Here is a 20908-nt window from a genome sequence, read left to right on the forward strand (position 1 = left end):
CTCCTGTTTGGAATGAGCTAACAGTAGCCAGTCATCAATAATGAAAACGCATCCTGAGAGTATGAGGATGACAAGCAAGCCCAAAGGGTAGTGTGCAAAACTGATAAATCACCCCTTGATGGACAAACCAAAGATATGGTCATGACTGCCAAGCTATCGGTATACGTAAGTAAGCATTCTCAATGTCCATCTTGGTCGTCCATAAACCTGGAGAAAAAGCCCACCTGAGGGTGAGAAATGGTAAAACAGAGATTGTGAAATTGATTGAGGCAGAACAAATCTATAACAGGCCATCAGTTTCCAGTTTTACTGGATACAACAAACAGCCTGGAATAAAAACTGGGAGAAAGATGATTCACAGGTTCAATGAGACAGAAGGTCTTGAACCACCTCTGACATACACTGGCTAGTAATGGGATCCTGAAGCAGAGGGAAGGAAATTGGTATCTGTGACAGAGAAGGAGGGGAAAGGAGAGAACCCAAATAACCCAAAAAACTCACTGGATAGTCACTGTTACTGTTGGCATCATGCCGATCTACGCCAAAGAAAATGATGAGATACGGAACCTTTGAAAGAAGAAATGATTAAGGGCTGAGAAGGATTAGGATTTTGGTGCATAACCTCTGAAAGGAGATGTATGGTAGATAAATACCATAGAAGGGAAGTAAGGGTAAGACAAAGGCGTGAAAACTGGGCATGGGTTAAAAGCACAGGAAAATCAGGGACTGCACCCAAACCAGCAAAAGACCCCAACAACTGAGAGACTAGAAATGGACAATCTGCATGATGGTATGCCAAAGCAAACTGATCCATAGACCATGGGGGAGGGGGCAAGGCATGCTGGCACCCTCAACCAATTGAGAAGCAAAATGTTCAGCTTTTACCCTAATATCCGGGGAGGATGGGAAAACTAAATAAGGACAAGGACTATCATGCAGCAAACGAGGACGAGAATCATGGAAAATCAAGAAAATGGATAAAACATCACATACCTGAGAAATATCTAAAAATGTCATATTAGCCTAGCTGATTCCACAGTAGGGCATAGGAAGATACGGCAAAATCCGGTGGTGGAAAAATGCTATTGAAATCTTCATCAGAACAATTAGCTTTGGATTGTTCGTGAGAAAGTGGGGCAACTTAAGGAGATGGTGGTTGACCCATATAATGATTGATATATTGGCAAATAATCACAGGTCGCCCCCACCTGCAGCCAGTGCAAAAGTGCTTATGGTAAATAATAAATCAAACAATTAGTTTGAAAGATAAATACAAATGTAGAAAAAAAAAGGAACTGAAAGTAAATTTGTCAGTTGTATAATCAAAACCAATTTAAAAAACACTTCTGAAGTATAACTGTTAAATTCAATACATCTAAACATGAGCATTAGCCAAATGAGAAGTGATAATTTAGTAGAACTGAACTAGAGTGTGTTACTCTCATTGGTGAAGGGTTGTCGCATGAGATACACATTGGAATGAGTCATTTCCAATGGAGGGGAAGCAAAAGGCTTGTGGGATGCATAAATGTTTTTTGCATATAGAGAGCAGCACTGAACAAGAATAACTAACTATGTGAGAGGAAGTAATGTACCATATCGAAAACATCTGTAGTGAAGAAATTGTATACATGTATACTAAATAACTAAAATCATTGCTTAATAGCTTTTATAATTACAGAACCTTGAACTTTCATCTCCTACAATGGGCTTACAAATTAAATCTTTTTTTCCAGTTTAGTTAATTGTAATATCTCGTAAAATAGCAATAATTCAGAATTCACTGCTTTGATACATGCATAATGAAGTAAATTAATCACTATGAACTCAAACTTCTATCATCAAGTGTAAATTTTATTGACATATAAAATATAAAAAACAAATGTTTAAAAACACTCAAAATCCTTTGGCATGCCATACATAGTCTGACTAGTAAATTAAAAAAATTGTGATGTTTTAGCAATAACCTGCTCACAAATAATAATATTGACATGTTATACATTCTTCTCTACTTTCCCTCCTAAGTTCTTAAAATGGAATACAAATCAGTACATGCTAAATCATTGTATAAAAAAAAATGCCACCCTAAAGCAGATGAACTGTCAAAAGAGAAGAATCATACGATCACAAATTCAAACATTCACAACAGGTAAAAGTTGTTCCGAGATTCATGACAAGTGAAGTTTACTTGTCTGAATGGGTAAAGATTCATTTACATATAGGGTGGGGCACAAATTATTGCACCATTGGTACTAAAGAAAATTACTACAAAAACAATTAAAATAAACTGAATTAATATTTATTTCATGATATGACGTTAGAGATTAAACTGTGTTCTTCATGAAACATATGTATAATCAGTTTTTCTCCACCATGTATATATATACCTTCAAGCAATTTGTCACAGTCTGAGGATCAAGTTGCTCATAAGAATGACAAATTAAATTTTATTCATAACTGCCTCAAAAAAGTCCCTAGAACATTTAGATCACAAAAAACTATTGTTTTCTTCTTTTTAAAGTATACCAAAATTTTGTTGATGTTTAGAATTTCTCAAGATCATTCTTAAGTAGTAAAGATATTTTACCAAAACCTGAACACTTAATTTATACTAATTGACACCATTTTATAATATTTTTAAAAGTTTCTGTTCTACCAAAAAATGTAACTACATTAACAAAATGACTTAAACGTATTTTTCTTTTATAAATCCTCTGCTACAGTAAATATTTTTATGGTTTTAACACAGGTCTACTTTTACAATTGCATAGATGAAAAGGGAAATTTTAAAACAAGTCATTTGCTCAATGCAGTGTGTGCATGCATATGTACATACACATGCACTGTTTAATTCATAAGTGGAATTTCTGTGTTGTAATATAATGGAAATGTTTTCACAGTGATCCAGGTGTAAAACTATCTGTTAAAGAATTGAAGACCTAGTAGCTCAGTAAGCAGTATTAACCTCAAAGGTTGTGCAAACTGAATAGTTTTAGTTTCAAATTTAAGTACTTTTCACCTATTTTGGGTCATTACAATTAATATTCACTTCTTCCCTTTGTTCTACTGATTCAGATAACATTTTTTTTACAGTTTCTCTCTAGATATACATACATAACTGCACAAGGAAACCTTTAAATGAATTTTTCTCAAACATTTTCATCAGAAAATTCAAGAAATTTACTCTGGATACCAGTGTTTTCTTCACTGAGAAAATGTGTTATTTACAAGCCTAATTATTTTTTCTTTGGAAACTAAATGATGCACTTTTAGCTATCTCAAGTTATTAAATTTTATTTCAACATAAATGATGGGATATGTAAATTTAATGTAAATGAGCTTATGTTTATAAATAAAATTACAGACAAAACGCAACCTAAAAATGTAAATTGATAATACATTCATTTTTGGTAAACAATTAGATTAATCTCTGGTTCTTAGTCATGGAAGAATACGTACCTTCAGGTTATATAAAACATTTCCATAAGTGTATGCTAGGGGAGACTTTCTACACTAAAAACCACCTTGCCCATAACTAACTTTACTAGTCAACAAAAATCTCAGATTTCAAAAAATAACATGTAATACTTTATCCCTAACTGCAAGTTATCTTATCAGAATGTACTGATGATAAATTACAAATACATTATTGTGAACAATTAAAAACTGTTTATAATAAATATATCCCAGCACTGTTGCTGTGCTACAAACACAATAGATGAAGTTATTATAGTGCTATCATAATTCATTTTAATGAAATAGTAAAGTCACTACAACAGCCAGTATAATTAGCAACTTGATTCTTCTTGAACATACTAACATAACTGAAGTGTGGTGGGTTTTACTCATAATTTGCCAAATATATCTACTTATATTTACTTCTTGAAGTAAACTATCCAGTAAAGAAAGAACAATAAACATATAGTCTTTAGCAAATGTATTAAGCAATTATATACAAAAATTTAAACTTTCAAATTTCAGTTTTATTGATCTTTTTGTTTTTGATGTGTAAAACAGAAAAGGCTATATACTTTCTGAATTTGAAATGGCACACACTAAAGCTAAAAGAATTTTCTGAAATTTTATAGAAAATACTGCAAAACAGCCTTAAAATTAGTTATATTTTTACTATAAAGGTAATAATGTTCATAAATGAATATTGTGGATATTTCTAAAATTATTAATTCTATTAATTTTTAAAATGATTTCTAAAATATTACAAAACAAAATGTTAACTCCAACTGTATTTACATTAATATTATATTCAAGGTTTAAAAATTAGTATTTTTTAAAATAAAAAAGAATTATTATTTGATACTATGTGTACATATTGGTATCAATTTCACAGTTTTCCTATTTTATAATAAGCTACAGAACTAACAAATATATGGAGGCCAACTAGCAGTAAGTTATCACCAACAAAAGGTGTTTTTATAAGAAAAAACATATTTATTAACTTATAAATCATTTAATGTACATTATAAAATGTTAATTTTTATTTTACATTTTCTAACAGAGAAATAAAAAAAGTTAGAGTTCAGACATATTCTGGGAGACGTGGTGAATAGACCTAAAGTAATAAAAATAATTTTACTACTTACCAAATTAACAGGAACCACTAAAATTCTACATTCTGACATTCTCTATTATTTCAAGTCCAGTGTGATATGTCAAATAAGATTTAAAACTAGAGATTCTGCAAGAAAAGTAGCAGTAGAGAGACCTTAATAAAATGACTACATTTTCTTAGCTCATTTATAACTGTCTCAGATCTTACAGATAGCATGACAATACAATATTAATGCAAAAAAAACATTCATGTACAGTGAACCAAAGTGAGAAAACCCCAAACTAGCTGTGTAATTTTAACATTAAAGCTGGTGATGAAAACAAAGAAAACATTCATTTACAGTGAACCAAAGTGAGAAAACCCCAAACTAGCTATGTAATTTTAACATTAAAGCTGGTGATGAAAACTTTTTTACATATAATTTCAATTTAAACCTAATGAATTAAGTATGCAACAATAACATGAAATATATAATCTTGTCTTAAAACGTAATATTCCAGAAATCCAGGAACATGTTTAAGATCATTCAAACTATTTTAAACAATTTTTAAAATACTAGTCACTTAATTTTTTGATATATTTAATTTTTCTTTCTTTAATAGAAATGAATTTCACACTTTTCTCAAATATTTTTGTTTAGCAAAAAAATTTAGATGGATGAATCATCTCTAAGTATGTGAATTAGAGCTTTTCTGACAAAATATATTTTGCACAATTTAATCTGATAATTCTGAATCTTAAACATTTCATTGATATTAATGTTTCACTTTTCAATGAATTTAAAAAGTACTATGGTATATATATAAAATAAATGAAAACTTGTAAGGCACCAATTATTTAAATATATATAGTACCATCGAGCAGACACACCCTAATTTGTTGTTCTTTTACTGAGAATTGGCATCGTGACCAGCAAAATGTACAGTAATCGACAAAATAATGGAAATTACATTACACATTGGTCACTTTCTCAGGAGCTACTGTGGCTTTATGAGGATTATGCTGAACTGCAGAATCTACTGCCTTCAGAATTGGTGTATCTGATCCTGTTGTTTGTAAAACTGAAAAACATTCTGAAGAAGAACCACAGGGTACCTTCTGGCTTGGAATAGCTCTCTGAAAGTTTGGAGGGGGATCAAAGGGTCTTGCTATAGTGCTACTCAGATTTGTTGAAGCAGTATTACTATTCATTCCTGAGCAGCCATGATGATTATCATTATGCTTTTTTCCTGAATGCGTTACACTCAAGGCCTGTGTGTGCATGGCTTGCCAGGAGCATAAGCGGGCATGTAGCTCTTTAAAAGAAGGTCTACGAAAAGGGTTTTCATGCCAACACTCTACCATCATTGCATAAATATGGGGAGGGCAGTCTTCTGGACATGAGAGGAGCTGTCTTGACCTAATCATGTCAATTACTTCCTGGTTATTATAACCATAGAAAGGCTGCAGCCCAAAGCTAAAGGTTTCCCACAAAACCACTCCAAATGACCATACATCACTTTCTGAAGTAAACTTTCCATATAAAATGGATTCTGGAGGCATCCATCTGACAGGCAACAAAGATTTAGACTGAACTCTGTAATAATCAGAAGAGTATATGTCCCGAGAAAGGCCAAAATCAGAAATTTTTACCACTAGGCCGTCTCCGACTAAACAGTTCCTAGCTGCCAGGTCACGGTGAACATAATGATTCTCAGCAAGATATTCCATTCCACCTGCAATCTGCCGTGTAATATGAAGGAAGTCTGATAATTCCAGAATATTACATGTTTCATCCTCATTGCATCCAACATCTGGCTGAGGAGAATGCAAGATTAAATACTCATGAAGATCTCCCTGGGACATAAATTCAAACAACATACAGAAAGGTTCATCTCTTGTGCAAACCCCCAGTAAGCATACAATATTAGGATGGTGTAAATCTGACATCAGGTTTGCTTCTCTTAAGAAGTCCTGTCTAGTTTTCAGTGTGGCATTTTCTTTCAAAGTTTTGATAGCAACAGGTGTAACACTCCCAGCTCCATGTATACCCATCAATTCTCCATGATAAACTTTACCAAATGCTCCTTCTCCTATATCTTGAAGAAACTGTATGGCAGAGATAGGAAATTCAGTTGCTCTAGTCTGTGCTCTTGGTAACAATGCATTCATCTCCACCTGCTGACTCAAAGGTCTAGCAACAGTCTTTGGTGGCTTGATAACTGATGGATTAGACTTTGTTCTTTGCCTCATACACCAAATTCCAAGCAACAATCCAATAAGTGCTACTAAGACAATGCTTGGAAGAAGAATGTACAACCACAGATAATCCACTGAAAAGTAAATATGAAAAAGAATAAAAAAAATAAGTTAATATTAATCAAGCATTCACAACAGCTAAAATTAATTTTCTTTTAGACTTACATTTTCTTCTGTAAAAGCTGTTCCATTAAAGTAAACCTAACACAAAGTTAAGAGTTCAGCATTTTTACCACCACATTTACTGTTAATACAAAAAAAGAGTAGTAAAGAAGTTTCCTTGCAAACTAATACTGTAGAAATAATATACAGACATGAAACAATATACTTCTCAAAAACAAACAGTTATATTTCCTTGTGGCCAAACAAAAATACTATAGTACTTAATGGTTCACAGTTGTATTTTATACATGTCATATAGTTTTCTGGATACCGCTTTAAATTTGATTAGGAGAAAAAGGTCACTGAAATCACCAGTATTTGTTACGATATGCAAAATTTCAACACCTTTTTAGTGGAAATAGCACTACTATCAAATCTAATTGTTAATGGCACATTTTATAAGATTTAGCCTTTTTCTGTTTGAATTATTTGGTATAAGCATCTAAAAATTCAAACATTTTAAGTTTCAGTCAGCAACTTTCATATTCTTTTTAATCTTTCTGTATAGGCTACATTTGGAGTATTGTGTTCAGTCTTGGGCTCCTTACCTTAGGAAGGACATTGAATTGTTGGAAAGGGTTCAGAGGAGGGTTACTAGAATGGAGGGTTTGTCATATGAGGAGAGATTAAGATCTGAAATGTTTTCTCTTGAAAAAATAAGAGTTAGGGGGGATCAGATTGAGGTGTTTAAGATTCCAAAGGGAATTGATAGTGTTGATGTATCATATTTTTTCATACTTAATGGTGGGAATAATAGGATGAGGGGACATAAACATAAATTCTTGCAAGGTAGAAATCATCTTCAGCTAAGACAATTTTATTTTTTTAACAGGGTGGTTGGCCCCTAGAATGGGTTGCCTTCAGATGTTGTAGAGGCAGTAAATTTGAGTTTAAGAGAAAGCTTGATAACTATATGAATGATAAGGGTTGGCTTTAAGAGTTATTTTTTTAAATAATTTTAGTTTAGAGGATGAAACAACCAAGATGTATCAATATGTCCTTGTTATCCCTAAACACTGTGTTATAAGTTTTAGATATCAATTGACTAATCTTAGAATGTATCCATAACTGAAATATAAACAATCTTTGTTTAAATGATGTTGAACATTGCTGTTTCCTATTAGAGCAAATGAAGAAAGAGTCTTGGTAATGCATCACCTCCACCTGATCATGTAAATTGTGTGCCTCTCATTCCTTAACATCCTTGTCATTATTGTGCATTACGTGAACTCTGTATCTATGATGGAAGGGTGGACATTTGCTTGGAAGTAACCTCTGTGATGAATTGTGTATATCTATTGTAGACTGAGAGTGCCTCTGTTGTATAGGTTAGAACCAATTCCTCAAAAATGTAAATAAAAAAGAAACTCGTCTTCATACTTTAGAGATGAAATGGCTTCTGGCAGATGCAAAACCTTTTTTCATTTCAAGTGAACAGTAACTATCATCGTGTGAATGATGTCAAAATACATGTGGTTTGTCAAATGCAAGAAGGAGAATATGTATATAGTATCTACAGAAGTGAATACACACTACTATTGGAAAAACATTAAATTATTACATATAATCTTGAAAAAACACAATTTTATTTTAAACTCATGAATTAGATTACCAGACTGTTTTGTCAATTAAATGGTTATTAAAATAATTCCTATTAATATAGGTAATACATAAATCCTGCAAATTCTCCCAAACTTTTATTTATATATTTTCATAAAAATGGAGGATAAAGACAAATATATATTTTCCCAATCTTACTGCACTTGTTTCTTTGAAACTATGGCACTTTTTAAGATGATTTTTGTACTTAATACGTGACTGAAATAAATATATAGTAAGAATAAACATAAACAATAAGAACTTTACATCATCATGTATAAGAGAAAGTAGACAGCAACCATAAAACAATGAGGTGAAAACATCAAATCTGAAAATGCAATCCAAATACACACAGATATAAAAATAAAAGCCAAAAATCTATAAATGGTGTATAACCGAGTGCTATCAAAAACTGATGAAGGTAATCCATTTCTTCAATTATACATCAACATGGGTGAGAATCTGTTTTGTGACAACAAATGATCAAAATTAGAATTATTAGAGGGTCAGGTTCAGGTACTTTAACCTATAATGTTTTGAACCTAATTATATATTCAATGTCTGCAGCCAATTATGGAAAAGTAGTTGCCCCGTTATAAAATCAAAGAAGAAAACATGTAAACCCAAAGATTTCATAATAAAAATAGCAAAGACATAATATACAAGATAAAAAGGTAAATAAAACAAAGTAAAGTAAAAAAACAAATGTGAGGAATTATACTCTCCAACTACATACAATCAAAAGCAGCTCATCCTCCTTCCTTGAATACAAAGTGACAAGAAAGATGCCAAAGAAAAGGGCACCGCCATGTAACTATGAATGGGAAGAAAAATTTATTAAAACACCATAGATTTAAGAAAAGCTTCAGCAAGTACGGGTAGACTGAAGTATTTTTCAGTAACCGAGAAGTTGGTCTTTCCCATTTTACTTGCATTAGAAAGTAAAATTAAAAATTAACACAAAATAATAAGATCATACCTGTTCTTAAGACTATAGAATTGTAAAAATTAACTGAAAATGAATAACAGAATGGGAGACAGAGTTACGTGATAACATATCCAAACTTTTCTTGAATGTGGACAGTGTCAGTTAAGGTGATAGGTCAAGAAGTTCAAATTTGGGAAAAACTGTCTTTGCATGAGAAGATATCTTTTAGAATAGAATTAGAAACATTTATTGAGTACAATGTTATATTTATTGAAAAATAACCTGTAGACTTTGATTACAGTGTTCTCACTATAATCATTAAATTTGAGTTTTTCAGTTAATACCATAACATGGAATGTTTTGACTATGTATTGTTGGGAAATGTAAACCTTTTTTATTTATTTAATTTGTTTGATTTACTTTTCATATCTTGAATATTATTTCTTTGCTATTTTTATTCTGAAATCTTTAGGTTTACATATTATTGGGTTATTCGCTTTTTTTTTATTTTATTACTGAACAACTACTTCTCATAATTGGCTGCATAAAGTGAATGTGTAGTTAGGTTCAGGACATTATAGGTTCAAGCACCTTAACCTGGCCCTATAATGATTTCAATTTTGTTCATTTATTGTTATACAAGCAGATTCTTAATGACAGTGTTATGTATAATTGAAGAAATGAAATATCTTCCACTTTTAGAATACTAGTACACAATTATACACCACTATGAGTTTATTGGTTTTTGATATTTATTTTGATTTCTCTATGTTTTAACTTTGTGCATATTTGGATTACATTTTTAAAATCTCATAATTTGATATATCTATACAATTAAAAACATGAAATTTCAGAACTGAACTTGTTATGGCAGTATTTTCATAAGTCCCTATGTGATTTAAATACATAGTTATCAAAGGATTTTATCTTCACTTGGTTTTTCCTGTTACTGAAAGTCAGAGCACATAAGACTGATACTCAATGCAAGTCAAATGTATAGCACTATAAAATGTTTACAAAGTCCTCACCGACAACAATTATTATCTTAATTATCAAGCTCATGATCCTTTTTCATATAATAGTTAAAAAAAACTTTCCAGGATCTAGCAACTCACCTGCACTTTTTTAAAATAAAAAGTACACTACAACATAAATTCATTACTCACCACATTTGGGTATTTCACACATCTCCTTTCGAACCTGTTGGTCTGCAACAAAACACCACGGCTGGCTCTCCATTCCACCTGGGTTACGGCAGAAGTTGTGACCACCAATCAGTTCCGGGTAGTCAGAGGTATGGTAGAAGATCTGATGACTCCAGTGTTGACACTCGTGACCAGATATGGTGTGAGACATTACCCCTCTGTAGTCTTCTCCTGTTCCCACATAACAGGTCTGCTCTGAAAGAAAAACAATAACTTTGGGTGATGTATCTTTGATGTAGCATAAAGCTACTGGGAACAAAAGTCATACTTTTATCTAATTCTACAATAATATTACATCAAAACAACTAATTACTATCTGCCCTAAACAAATCATCTAATATTAAGTAGCTGAAAAATACACTTGTTAGGAAAACAAAATATCTAGAAACTCTTATGTCCAACATTGTGGGTCACTACTGGATTTACCTTCATAATTTAAGGTGTAAAACTTGTGTCCAAAGCTTTGTCCTTGCAGAATGTTGAAAATACAAGTATGTAATAACTGTAATTAAACTTTTTGTGGAATGTCAAAGCTGGTAATAAGCCATTTTAAAACTTTCTTGTCTAGATTTTAATTCCTTTGGAAATTTTTTAGTTAAGAATGAACAGTTTTAGTATATTGACCACCACTGTTTTATCCCCCATTAACTTAAGCTCTTATTATATATAATTAATATCGGTTATATAACAATTCAGTATATAGTATGTCATTACATCATTAGGTTTAGTTGCACTAATATTTGCTAATTACTGTCTTTTCTATATTAATGGGAGATGTAATATTTATTTCTGTCATTATTATTATTGAACTCTCTAGAGGCTTTTAATGTTTCCATTTTATCTCAAAGAGAGGATTTAACATTCTTTACTACTTCTTGTTGCCTGCTTTGTGTGTTTGTTAAGTGACAGAAGTTAAAGTGAGAGTAGTAGCGTTAGGTGCACTTCATTGTAAGTTTGAAGAATTGTTTACTTTGTATTACATTTAACACTGTTATATTTTCATAGAAAATTCAGGTATTCTTTCAATCTACACTCGACACTGTGTAAGCATGAACATGTGTCAATGTAAATTTGTCACAGATGTCACTCTAAAGTTACCATAAAGGTTGTTTATGGGTTTTCTTTGATCGAAAGATACATTAGGGAGATTTTAGAAAAATTCAGCATGTTATACTGATGTTATATTTTTCAAAGAAAACTAATTCTGTGACAGTAGTTCAACTTCAAGCCAACAGCTAGTGTTTCTGTGTTCAAAAGTATACTATAATATTTCTTTATTGTTACTTTCATCAACAGTATTGATTAGACTGTTTATATAATTTTATTACTTTGTACATTTTATTGTTTAATATTATATAGTTTAATTACAGATTGTTTTGCATTGTTTTCTTAATATATGTATTTAATAACCTAAACCTCCTGGGTTCACCAACCATGCAAGATATTATTGGGTTTACAGCCAAAAATATCATTAGCAGCAGTGGTACCCAACTAATGAAATGATGCATTTTAATCTCTCTCAGTTAAAAATGTAGGAAAAGTACATTTAATTAGCTATATTGATTAACTGGTTGATTTTTAGTTTTGCTCTAGAAAGATAACTTATTCAGATCAGAAGTTACTAAATCTGCAACAAACATACACAATTTAAAAATGTTCTTAACACCCTGGTGTCTTAAAATTCTTTCCTTTTTTGGAATAAATAAGCTTAATCTTAATGTAATAATTAGAAATTATGCATATTAAATCATTATTTAATTATACACCTGTTAACTTCAAAACCAACAGATCTAGGGAATTACTAACAAGGTGCCACATTTTGTGATTCATCTTTGTAAACACTTTACTCAAATTCAAAGCATTGATCCCTGCAATTTTTAAAAATTATTCTACATTTAACATTTAGATGTATTCTTCACTTACATGTTTTAAACAAGTTACAGTTCCAGAGACCAAAAAAATATATATATATTCAAAGTTCAAATGGAAGTTTTTGGTAGAATTGCACATTTTGAACATCTGGTATACTATATTGGTCAATTTGTATGCAAGCTATGCCTTGATGTCCAATAATGTATAACTTAAACTTAATTCTCAATAACAAATTACTACAATTGACACTGCTTACAAGAACAGCTATCCTGATTATCAGATGTTAGTTGATCTCTCTTAAACTTAAGGATATGTCATTATATATCATTAATTATAAAATAAAATTATAAATTTCAGAAATTTTAGAGCTCATTCAGTCATGGGAATGATCACATAATTTTTACTAATGAATGACTATGAAAAATGTTACATCACAGTGATGTGATCAAAGCATTCTTTATAAGATTCTACAAATTGAACAGTGTGCTGAAATTACTAAATTTTTTTGCCCTGCTACAAATCAAATAAAAAACTTTTTCTCATGCAACAAATATGATGTTTCAATAGTGTTTAGCCCAAGCCAACAAAATGACTTTAATTGATCTTACAGAAAAATAAAAATTTATAAGGAAAAAAAAAAAGTCTTCATAAATGTGAAAAGGATACTCTCAACTTTCTCCGAAATATACAATTGGTAAAAGCATTTAAGATATGAAAGTTCCATGTAGTGAACTTTTAATACTTCAGAACTTCGTCATCCTACTGTATCTGTGTTTTTTAATTATAACACCAGAATTTAAAAACATAGGTACAATATTACAGAACACATTGTTATTTATATAACAAAGAATATCTTATTAGGCGTTCACCTTTATAGGAATCACTGATCATTACATAGGAAAATGTCAATAAAATTATCCTTTTGGTGAACCAAATTTATATAAAAATGAGGCTACAACTTATATTGATAATTAAGTTGAGTATATGTATATATATACTTACGTTCATTTTTTTGAATGGAATTAGGAACTCCAAGTCTCAAACAAGTTTGGCTTGCTTCAGAACCAAATGGAGGCAGGTCCTCACATGCTGGGAGAATCTTCTTTTGGCCAATCAGTGGATGGCGTTTGGCAATAGAATACTCTAGTCGACAAATGCTGTTTTCTAGCACCTCACATTCATCTCGACAAACCTGACGTGGCTTAGAAACAGACGAGTTCTCAACACATGGTGGAAAAGCATAGTAGCAAAGTGAAGGAATAGCATACTTGTGACACTCTAAAGAAACATCTTGTGAAGAAGCAATCACTGAAAACGCTGCTGCTAATTTTTCTTCCATTATTCCCTGACTGTGAATTGAACTCACAAAAACCGTTTTGTTCGCAAGGAACTTTGAACATGTAGCACTACGGTATACTTGGCACATTCCTTCATTACTTTTGTCATCCTTATCATCAAGATGAGGCAAACTGTCGCATAAATAAAACAAAAGTATCCAGTGAATAAACAAACAGATAGACCTGGTCTAAAACAATATTAACCTGATATTTACTACACTTTACACATTTTGTAGATGTTTCAGGTTAACAACATAATTACTGATAGTGATAATGAGGTATATAAAAGTCCTATAATGAACTTGTAATATTTAAATAATTTCTGAATATATAATAATAATCAATTTCAAAAAGCTTATAAAAAATTTCCTTTCCTAACTTAGTAACTATATTTTTTTTTCTGTTACATGAACCATATCTAAAAACATACATTTCTAAATCTCACAAATGTTGAAGTTAATATTAATTTAAGATTTACATTTATTACACAGAAGAGAAAACACAAACCTGTGATCTGTTTCTGATGTTTGGTTGGATTCAATAGGCGTAACCATTGCCACAAAGAGAGAAACGAGAAATGCTACGGTACACGCCATGATGAAGAATAAATGTCAATGGGTGGTTAGGGGGTTACTACAAAGCCTTATGTATGCTACTGCCATCTGTCCCCACTAAGGGTGGTGAACTTAGTAGGAGGTCGTTGCTCTGGCAACTGATGTCAAAGGTGGCACGATGATAAACCGGAAACACGTGTATGAATCTAGCATACTCCATTGATCGTTTTTTATATAATTTTCAACCAAAATTTAATGCCGAGTTTTTCATTATCAGTTAGAATTTTCACAGTTCTTTCAAAATGTCATACAATCTAAGATTTGAAAATTCTACAAAACGATAGATTGCGGATAGCGCATCATAAATATAATTCAAGTTTGAAAACTGTGTTACATATTAAAACATTGTATCGCAGTGCCATCTAGTAACATTTGTAGTTCTTAAAAACCAGTATCTTCTATTCCATTGCTTATATATTGTGTAGATAATAAAATATTGTTTCTTGGGGGACGTTTCTCTGTAATGTGTAAAAATATATACTCCGAAACCCTAATTATTATTAAAATTTTCCAATAAGAGGAATGTATGAAGGAACGACGTTCTTGCGATAAACTTTACTTTAGTACGTTCTTTTTGTTCTACCTATTCCTTAGCCAAATCAGATGAACTGTTTTTGGTATACTAAGATAGGAGTAAAAACATTGTTCTCATTAATGCACATTTTAACTAACCATTTGACGTGTCACGAAACATTGTATTTATAATATACACTTGTTCTAGATATTTCTATAACGTTTTTGTTCTTAACATCATGCATCCTCTAGTTAACATCTCAATTAAACAAATTACAACACTATAAGTATAGTTTATAACAGTATTTTCGATAAAAGAAACAATTGTATGAATACTTTGCAGCCACCTTTCACCATTTTATGACAAATTAAGTTTTTAGATTAATTTTGCTTTATTAATATCCTTAAGATATCCCCTCAAAATAATCAGAATTAACTCTTGACATTTTTTAGTTCTGATAAAATTTGAATTGCAAATGAGATATTTTTTTGTGAAAAATCATGTTTACTGATTTGAAATCAAAAGCGCTATAAACAAATAGTAAGGGCATTTTGGCAGCAAATATGGTTGTTGTTTGAAGTTAAGCGCAAAGATACACAATGGGCTATCTGTACTCTGCCCACCAGGGATATCAAAACCCGGTTTGTTATTCCGCAGACATGCCGCTGTGCTATTGGGGGGCTGCAAATATGGATTGAATATCAATGCACCAATTAACAGTCAAAGAGTTAAGATGACTCACTATTAGTCCAACCAAGTCTACCCACAGTTACACACACTTCACCTTGATGTGGCAATATTTTATAATACGTTAAATAAAAATAATACTTATGACTGAAATTAAAAAAAAAAAAGAAAATGAAAAACGAGGAAGTGATATGTTTGTGTAAATTTTCATAATATTTTTATACTGAAATGTTAAACAGAAAAACTCATAGAAGAATTATCTACATCTGAAAAATTTTTGATGAACTAATCCTGCAGATAATTTTCAAAAGTTTACATTCTGACAAGTAGAGGACACCATAGACTTGTATTTTATAAAGTGTCAATTTCCGATAACACAAGCCTGCGATGGTTTTAATGTCTTGATATTTTTATATGTTCTACAGTAATTCCTGGACGCTGAATCAGAAAACGATATCAATTTTTCTTCAGATTTTTCACATAACGCAATACATAAAAGAAATACCACAACACGTAGTTTTAAGACTAAAAAAAATCTGGATGAATGAGGATGCATATTCGTTGGACATCAATGTTCTTCCTTTTTCTTCAGTTTGTTTGTATTTTTGTTAACAAACGTAATAATACAAAATGTTCATTGTGGTAAACGGAATAATAATTTGATTTAAGTTAGAATTTTTTCTTCCCGATTTGTCAAAAATTCCTAAGTTATAGAAAAAAATAAATATTATTTGCGAAATCTGCGTAGCTGAATTATGAAAAATATGTTATTAAAATTAAAACAACTTTTACGAAGTTTAAATTCGCAGGCTTGTTTAATATGTCATCAGATACCATATATTAAACATAATACATTTACAGCTCTGAAAAAACAAAATTATAAATAGTGGAAACCACAAATCTTGGATTAATAACATATAAAAAATAACGCAAGGCCTGCAGACTTATATGTTGAGATTCGATGTATCTATACGCATAAAAAAGGAGCATATGCATAACTTCGAAGTGTTGACATACACTTCTGTAACAATTTATAGGATACTATTCATGATTATGTGATACTTGTGTTGTAATACAATCATTCGTATATGTTCTGTACAATTTGCATAATCCCTATGTATGTGTTTTACATTCTTGAACAATGTGTTTATTTCTTGCTAACGTAGTTGTATTCATATCGAGTACTCTTGTTTGTTTGTTTGTTTTAAATTTTCGCGCAAAGCTACACGAGGGCTATCTGCACTAGCCGTCCTTAATTTAGCAGTGTAAGACTAGAGGGAAGGCAGTTAGTCATCACCACCCACCGCCAACTCTTTTACCAACGAAGAGTGGGATTGACCGTTATATTATAACGTCCCCCCCCCCCCACGGCTGAAAAGGCGAGCATGTTTGGTGTCACAGAAACTGATAATGATGTTTATTGTAGTTAATAAATACCGAAGCTTCAGAGAGATTTAATTCAATATGTATATTTGAAACACACTAAAATTTCATATATTTTAAATTTTCATGAAACAATCTTCTCATCGAGTTTTGGTACACGAAGGTGAATATATTTGTAAACTTTTTTTCTTCTTCTACCACCCTCTAATCTTTGTGTGTCACCATTTTTCATAACATATATGATGTCCATACCTAAATCTTCTAAATAATATCAAAATAATTTCTTATTTAAACACTAGATATTTAGAAAAAGCTATTTTCCCCCTCAATTGACAAAATATTAGGTTACACTTACATGCTTTTTATGTTTTCTACAATCACTGTTGTTTTGATCAGACATCATAACCATACATGTGAAATAGTCTTCGCAAACGAAGCTAAAGATTGGACTAATAAGGACTTCATGCGGTCATAAGGGTCAACCTAACTAAAAATTGAGTTGGTATTATTTTCTAACAGTTTCATTGTATAAAGTTTGACACTTCATAAAATGGAGCCAAATGAAGCTATTGTTGTAACAATTAGTATTTTGAATAATAAATAGACTAGAAATTTAAAACTGCCTATGAAATCATAATATGTAAATAGCTACTGATATACTACAGAGGCATTGTAATTATAGTATTTTTCTGATTTCCCTCCGAGTAGCCTGCAATAACTACAAAAATAGGTGTCATAAGACATTGCATCACAGATCAAGTATCTCTCTACGTTCGACTGAGTCTTTACACAAAATAAAGAGACTCGACACAAGTTTGCAAACAATCACAATCTTTATAACAAAGAATACAATCAATACAAGTGTTTGTATAGTAGAATGAATAGAGAGTTTTATTTGTGCTCCTTCACCAGCTTACTAATGCTAGAGATCAAGATGTCCAACCCAGGCTTGATCACAGTTAGTTTTCTGGAACGAAAGTGACATCAACTACAGCTAGTTACTAGTACTCTTACAATTACTATGCAGTCAGGCAAAACTGGATGTTTTACTTACTATTGCTGATCAACCAATAGTGACCCTGCTGTCCACACATGAAGCATGTGGTTTGTTTCTTCTTTCCAGAGCAATGTCTAGTTAGGGGCATCACTAGCATTAGTTGTGACACAAGCATCATGACAAGTTCAGTATTTCTATGCTGCAATGCAGACGTGTTTTGGTGATTGGGTTTTCCTCGATGGAACCCGAGCTCAACATGAAATATACACTTGAGCAAAATGGTCCAGCTTAGGCACAGCCATGGCAACTGCTGCTGTGGACTTTATCCATTCTTCTGATTTGTTTGAGTTTAATACTTCAAACATCTTTGTGACAGCTACTGTCTAACCGAGTAATTATTTCTTACTCCCAAGTGGTTCTGCACCGATTTGCTTGGTAATTCCTGTGTCACCTTGTCCACAAGGATATCTTTGTGAGCTGCAGTAGGTTTTTATATGCAGCCAGCACAGATCATCTGCTTAAGCACCTGTGCTGTTAGGGGACTCCTCCATCAATATTTGCACTCATTTTGATGGGCAGGTAGATTTTCCAGTGGGTTAAAGCATTATCAAGCTCAGTAGTGATTGTGTCTGAATCCCGAAGTTACATCTCACTCAGGTGTTTCACAGTATCCATGGCTATTCTAACCATTCCAAATACTGACTTGCCTGATGAAATGGTCCAAGTCTTGCTTCACTGTTCTCTTGAAGGTTGCAGGTGAGATATGTTTCACCTCTCTCACAAGAGCCTGTGATGTTGGCATAAGCCTACCAACCTCTAACTCGATGCTTGTATCAGGCTAAGCTCTACAGACTGTCGGGATAGGGCAGGAGTCGATGCACTAAATCTCTGCTCCTGGGTCATGTATGGCAAGATACCTAAGGTATCTCCCCACATTGTTCATTGAGACTCCAGGAGTCTTAGTGACTGGTTGCTTTGGCCATGTCCTCCCTTCTTGGAGAGGCTCAAAGTTGTCACACAGATCACCACTTTCACCTTGTACTTGCTGTTTCATCTGTCATATGGCTGTTGTTGATAAACATCATCCATCAACAGTATTCTTGTTCTCTCCTAATTAAATGATGGTTCTAATCAGAATAAGAATGGTTTTACTCTGGCCAGTGCTTGCCTGGGAGTTCTATAGAGTCCTCATCATTCAGTCTTGGACTCACCTGGCTACCTACCACCACACTGATCTTCAGTCGACTGTATCTCCAATGCACTGAAAAACATCCTTGGTCATTCTGGGCAGTGGCCACAGAAAGATGTGCATGAGTGTCCTTTGCAAAATAAGCAAAAGTCTGACATTTACGAGAATGCTCTTGCTAGACCCAACTATTCTCACTGAAAACCACTAACCTCCAGTGGCTGACTCTTTCTAGGTTTGTTTCCTAGCAAAGTTCCAATTCAAAAGTATGAGAGTATGAAGGAAGCTGATAAAAAGATACTCATCTAGAGAAAACAAACCTCAGAAATACCAATATGTTCAGTCATAGCACCAAATTTCTCCTTCATACCTTGACTTCTTTTAGATTAGCTTAAAGGTGCCTCAAATACCAAAAAGATTCATCAGATCAGAACTGTGCTCTCTACCTTTGAGGGAGTTTGTATGCAAAAGAGACTGGACACAGGTTTGCAAACAATGAAAATGTTTATTACAAATTACATAATCAAAGATAAGTACACACACAAGGGCTTGGATGGGTGAATGAAGACAGAGCTTTATTTGTGCTCCCTCATAAGCATAATAATTATATATCATTGTTCTACATGCAATCTGTGAGTCTGAAGATCTCTTTCAAAGTGGCAAAGAATCTCTATTTATCCAAGATTAAAAAATGTATGCATAATTATATATATATTGAATGCTTCTATGTATCTATTAAAACACCCTAAACAAAGATGACTTATTTTTTTAAATGTTTACAGAACACTATGTTCTGCATAGTGTTCTGGTGCATGTGCTACCCAAGTGATTGAGAGATACTCTCATGTTAACAAGGGGTGGAAAATATTGCTATAATCCCATGGTTTGCCACTAGAACTGATTTTTTTCTAAAGGAAAAATACAGATAATAGTCTTTACCATCCGAACAACCTTGTGAGTATCCACAATGAGAGGAACTTAGTATTCTTTTGAACCATGTAAAAACAGATCTGAATACAACAATGAAGATTTGAAAAATGCCTAGCAGTTAAGGAGGTAGAAAATGTAGATATGCCTGCACCCACATAGAGTAGTACACTTATAATGAATGTGTAGGTCCACACCTAGGCTATGAATTGAATATATTAACTTGCATGATACATATCAATTAAAGACAATATGACCACAAGTGGGATAAATATGTGAAATCAACATACTCTATGCATGATGATTAGAATCATTTTAAAAATTGCTGTCACTGAATTACTAGTTGATTGTGGTCGACACCATCATGACTTATCCATGGAAATAACTGTTAAATATATGTGCAACACATTTTTAATTGTTTAATGTTTTGTTTGTTTTTGAATTTTCGCGCAAAGCTACACGAGGGCTATCTGCGCTAGCCGTCCCTAATTTAGCAGTGTAAGACTAGAGGGAGGGCAGCTAGTCATCACCACCCACCGCCAACTCTTGGGCTACTCTTTTACCAACGAATAGTGGGATTGACTGTCACATTATAATGCCCCCACGGCTGAAAGGGCGAGCATGTTTGGTGGTATGCGGATTCGAACCCGCGACCTCAGATTGTGAGTCGAGTGCCTCATCCACCTGGC

The 20908-nt window shown here is 32.5% G+C and overlaps 1 protein-coding gene across 2 annotated transcripts in view; it reads right to left on the minus strand.

Annotated features, from left to right (window-relative positions):
• Window positions 1-4271: 4271 nt before the first annotated feature.
• Window positions 4272-20908, minus strand: part of LOC106464769 (inactive tyrosine-protein kinase transmembrane receptor ROR1-like) — a 43003-nt gene continuing 26366 nt past the window's right edge. The window contains exons 1-4 of one of the 2 annotated variants that reach the window (XM_022392568.1): window positions 14419-14736; window positions 13577-14043; window positions 10664-10897; window positions 4272-6882 (exon numbers count right to left, since the gene is read on the minus strand). In XM_022392568.1, the coding sequence (XP_022248276.1) occupies window positions 5522-6882; window positions 10664-10897; window positions 13577-14043; window positions 14419-14507 (2151 nt within the window). In that variant the 5' untranslated portion in view covers window positions 14508-14736 and the 3' untranslated portion in view covers window positions 4272-5521. Of the gene's footprint in view, window positions 6883-10663; window positions 10898-13576; window positions 14044-14418; window positions 14737-20908 lie in introns of those variants that run through there. The other variant, XM_022392569.1, reaches the window with a different exon arrangement.

This window comes from Limulus polyphemus, unplaced genomic scaffold (assembly GCF_000517525.1).
Source record: "Limulus polyphemus unplaced genomic scaffold, Limulus_polyphemus-2.1.2 Scaffold1738, whole genome shotgun sequence".
Classification (NCBI taxonomy): domain Eukaryota; kingdom Metazoa; phylum Arthropoda; class Merostomata; order Xiphosura; family Limulidae; genus Limulus; species Limulus polyphemus.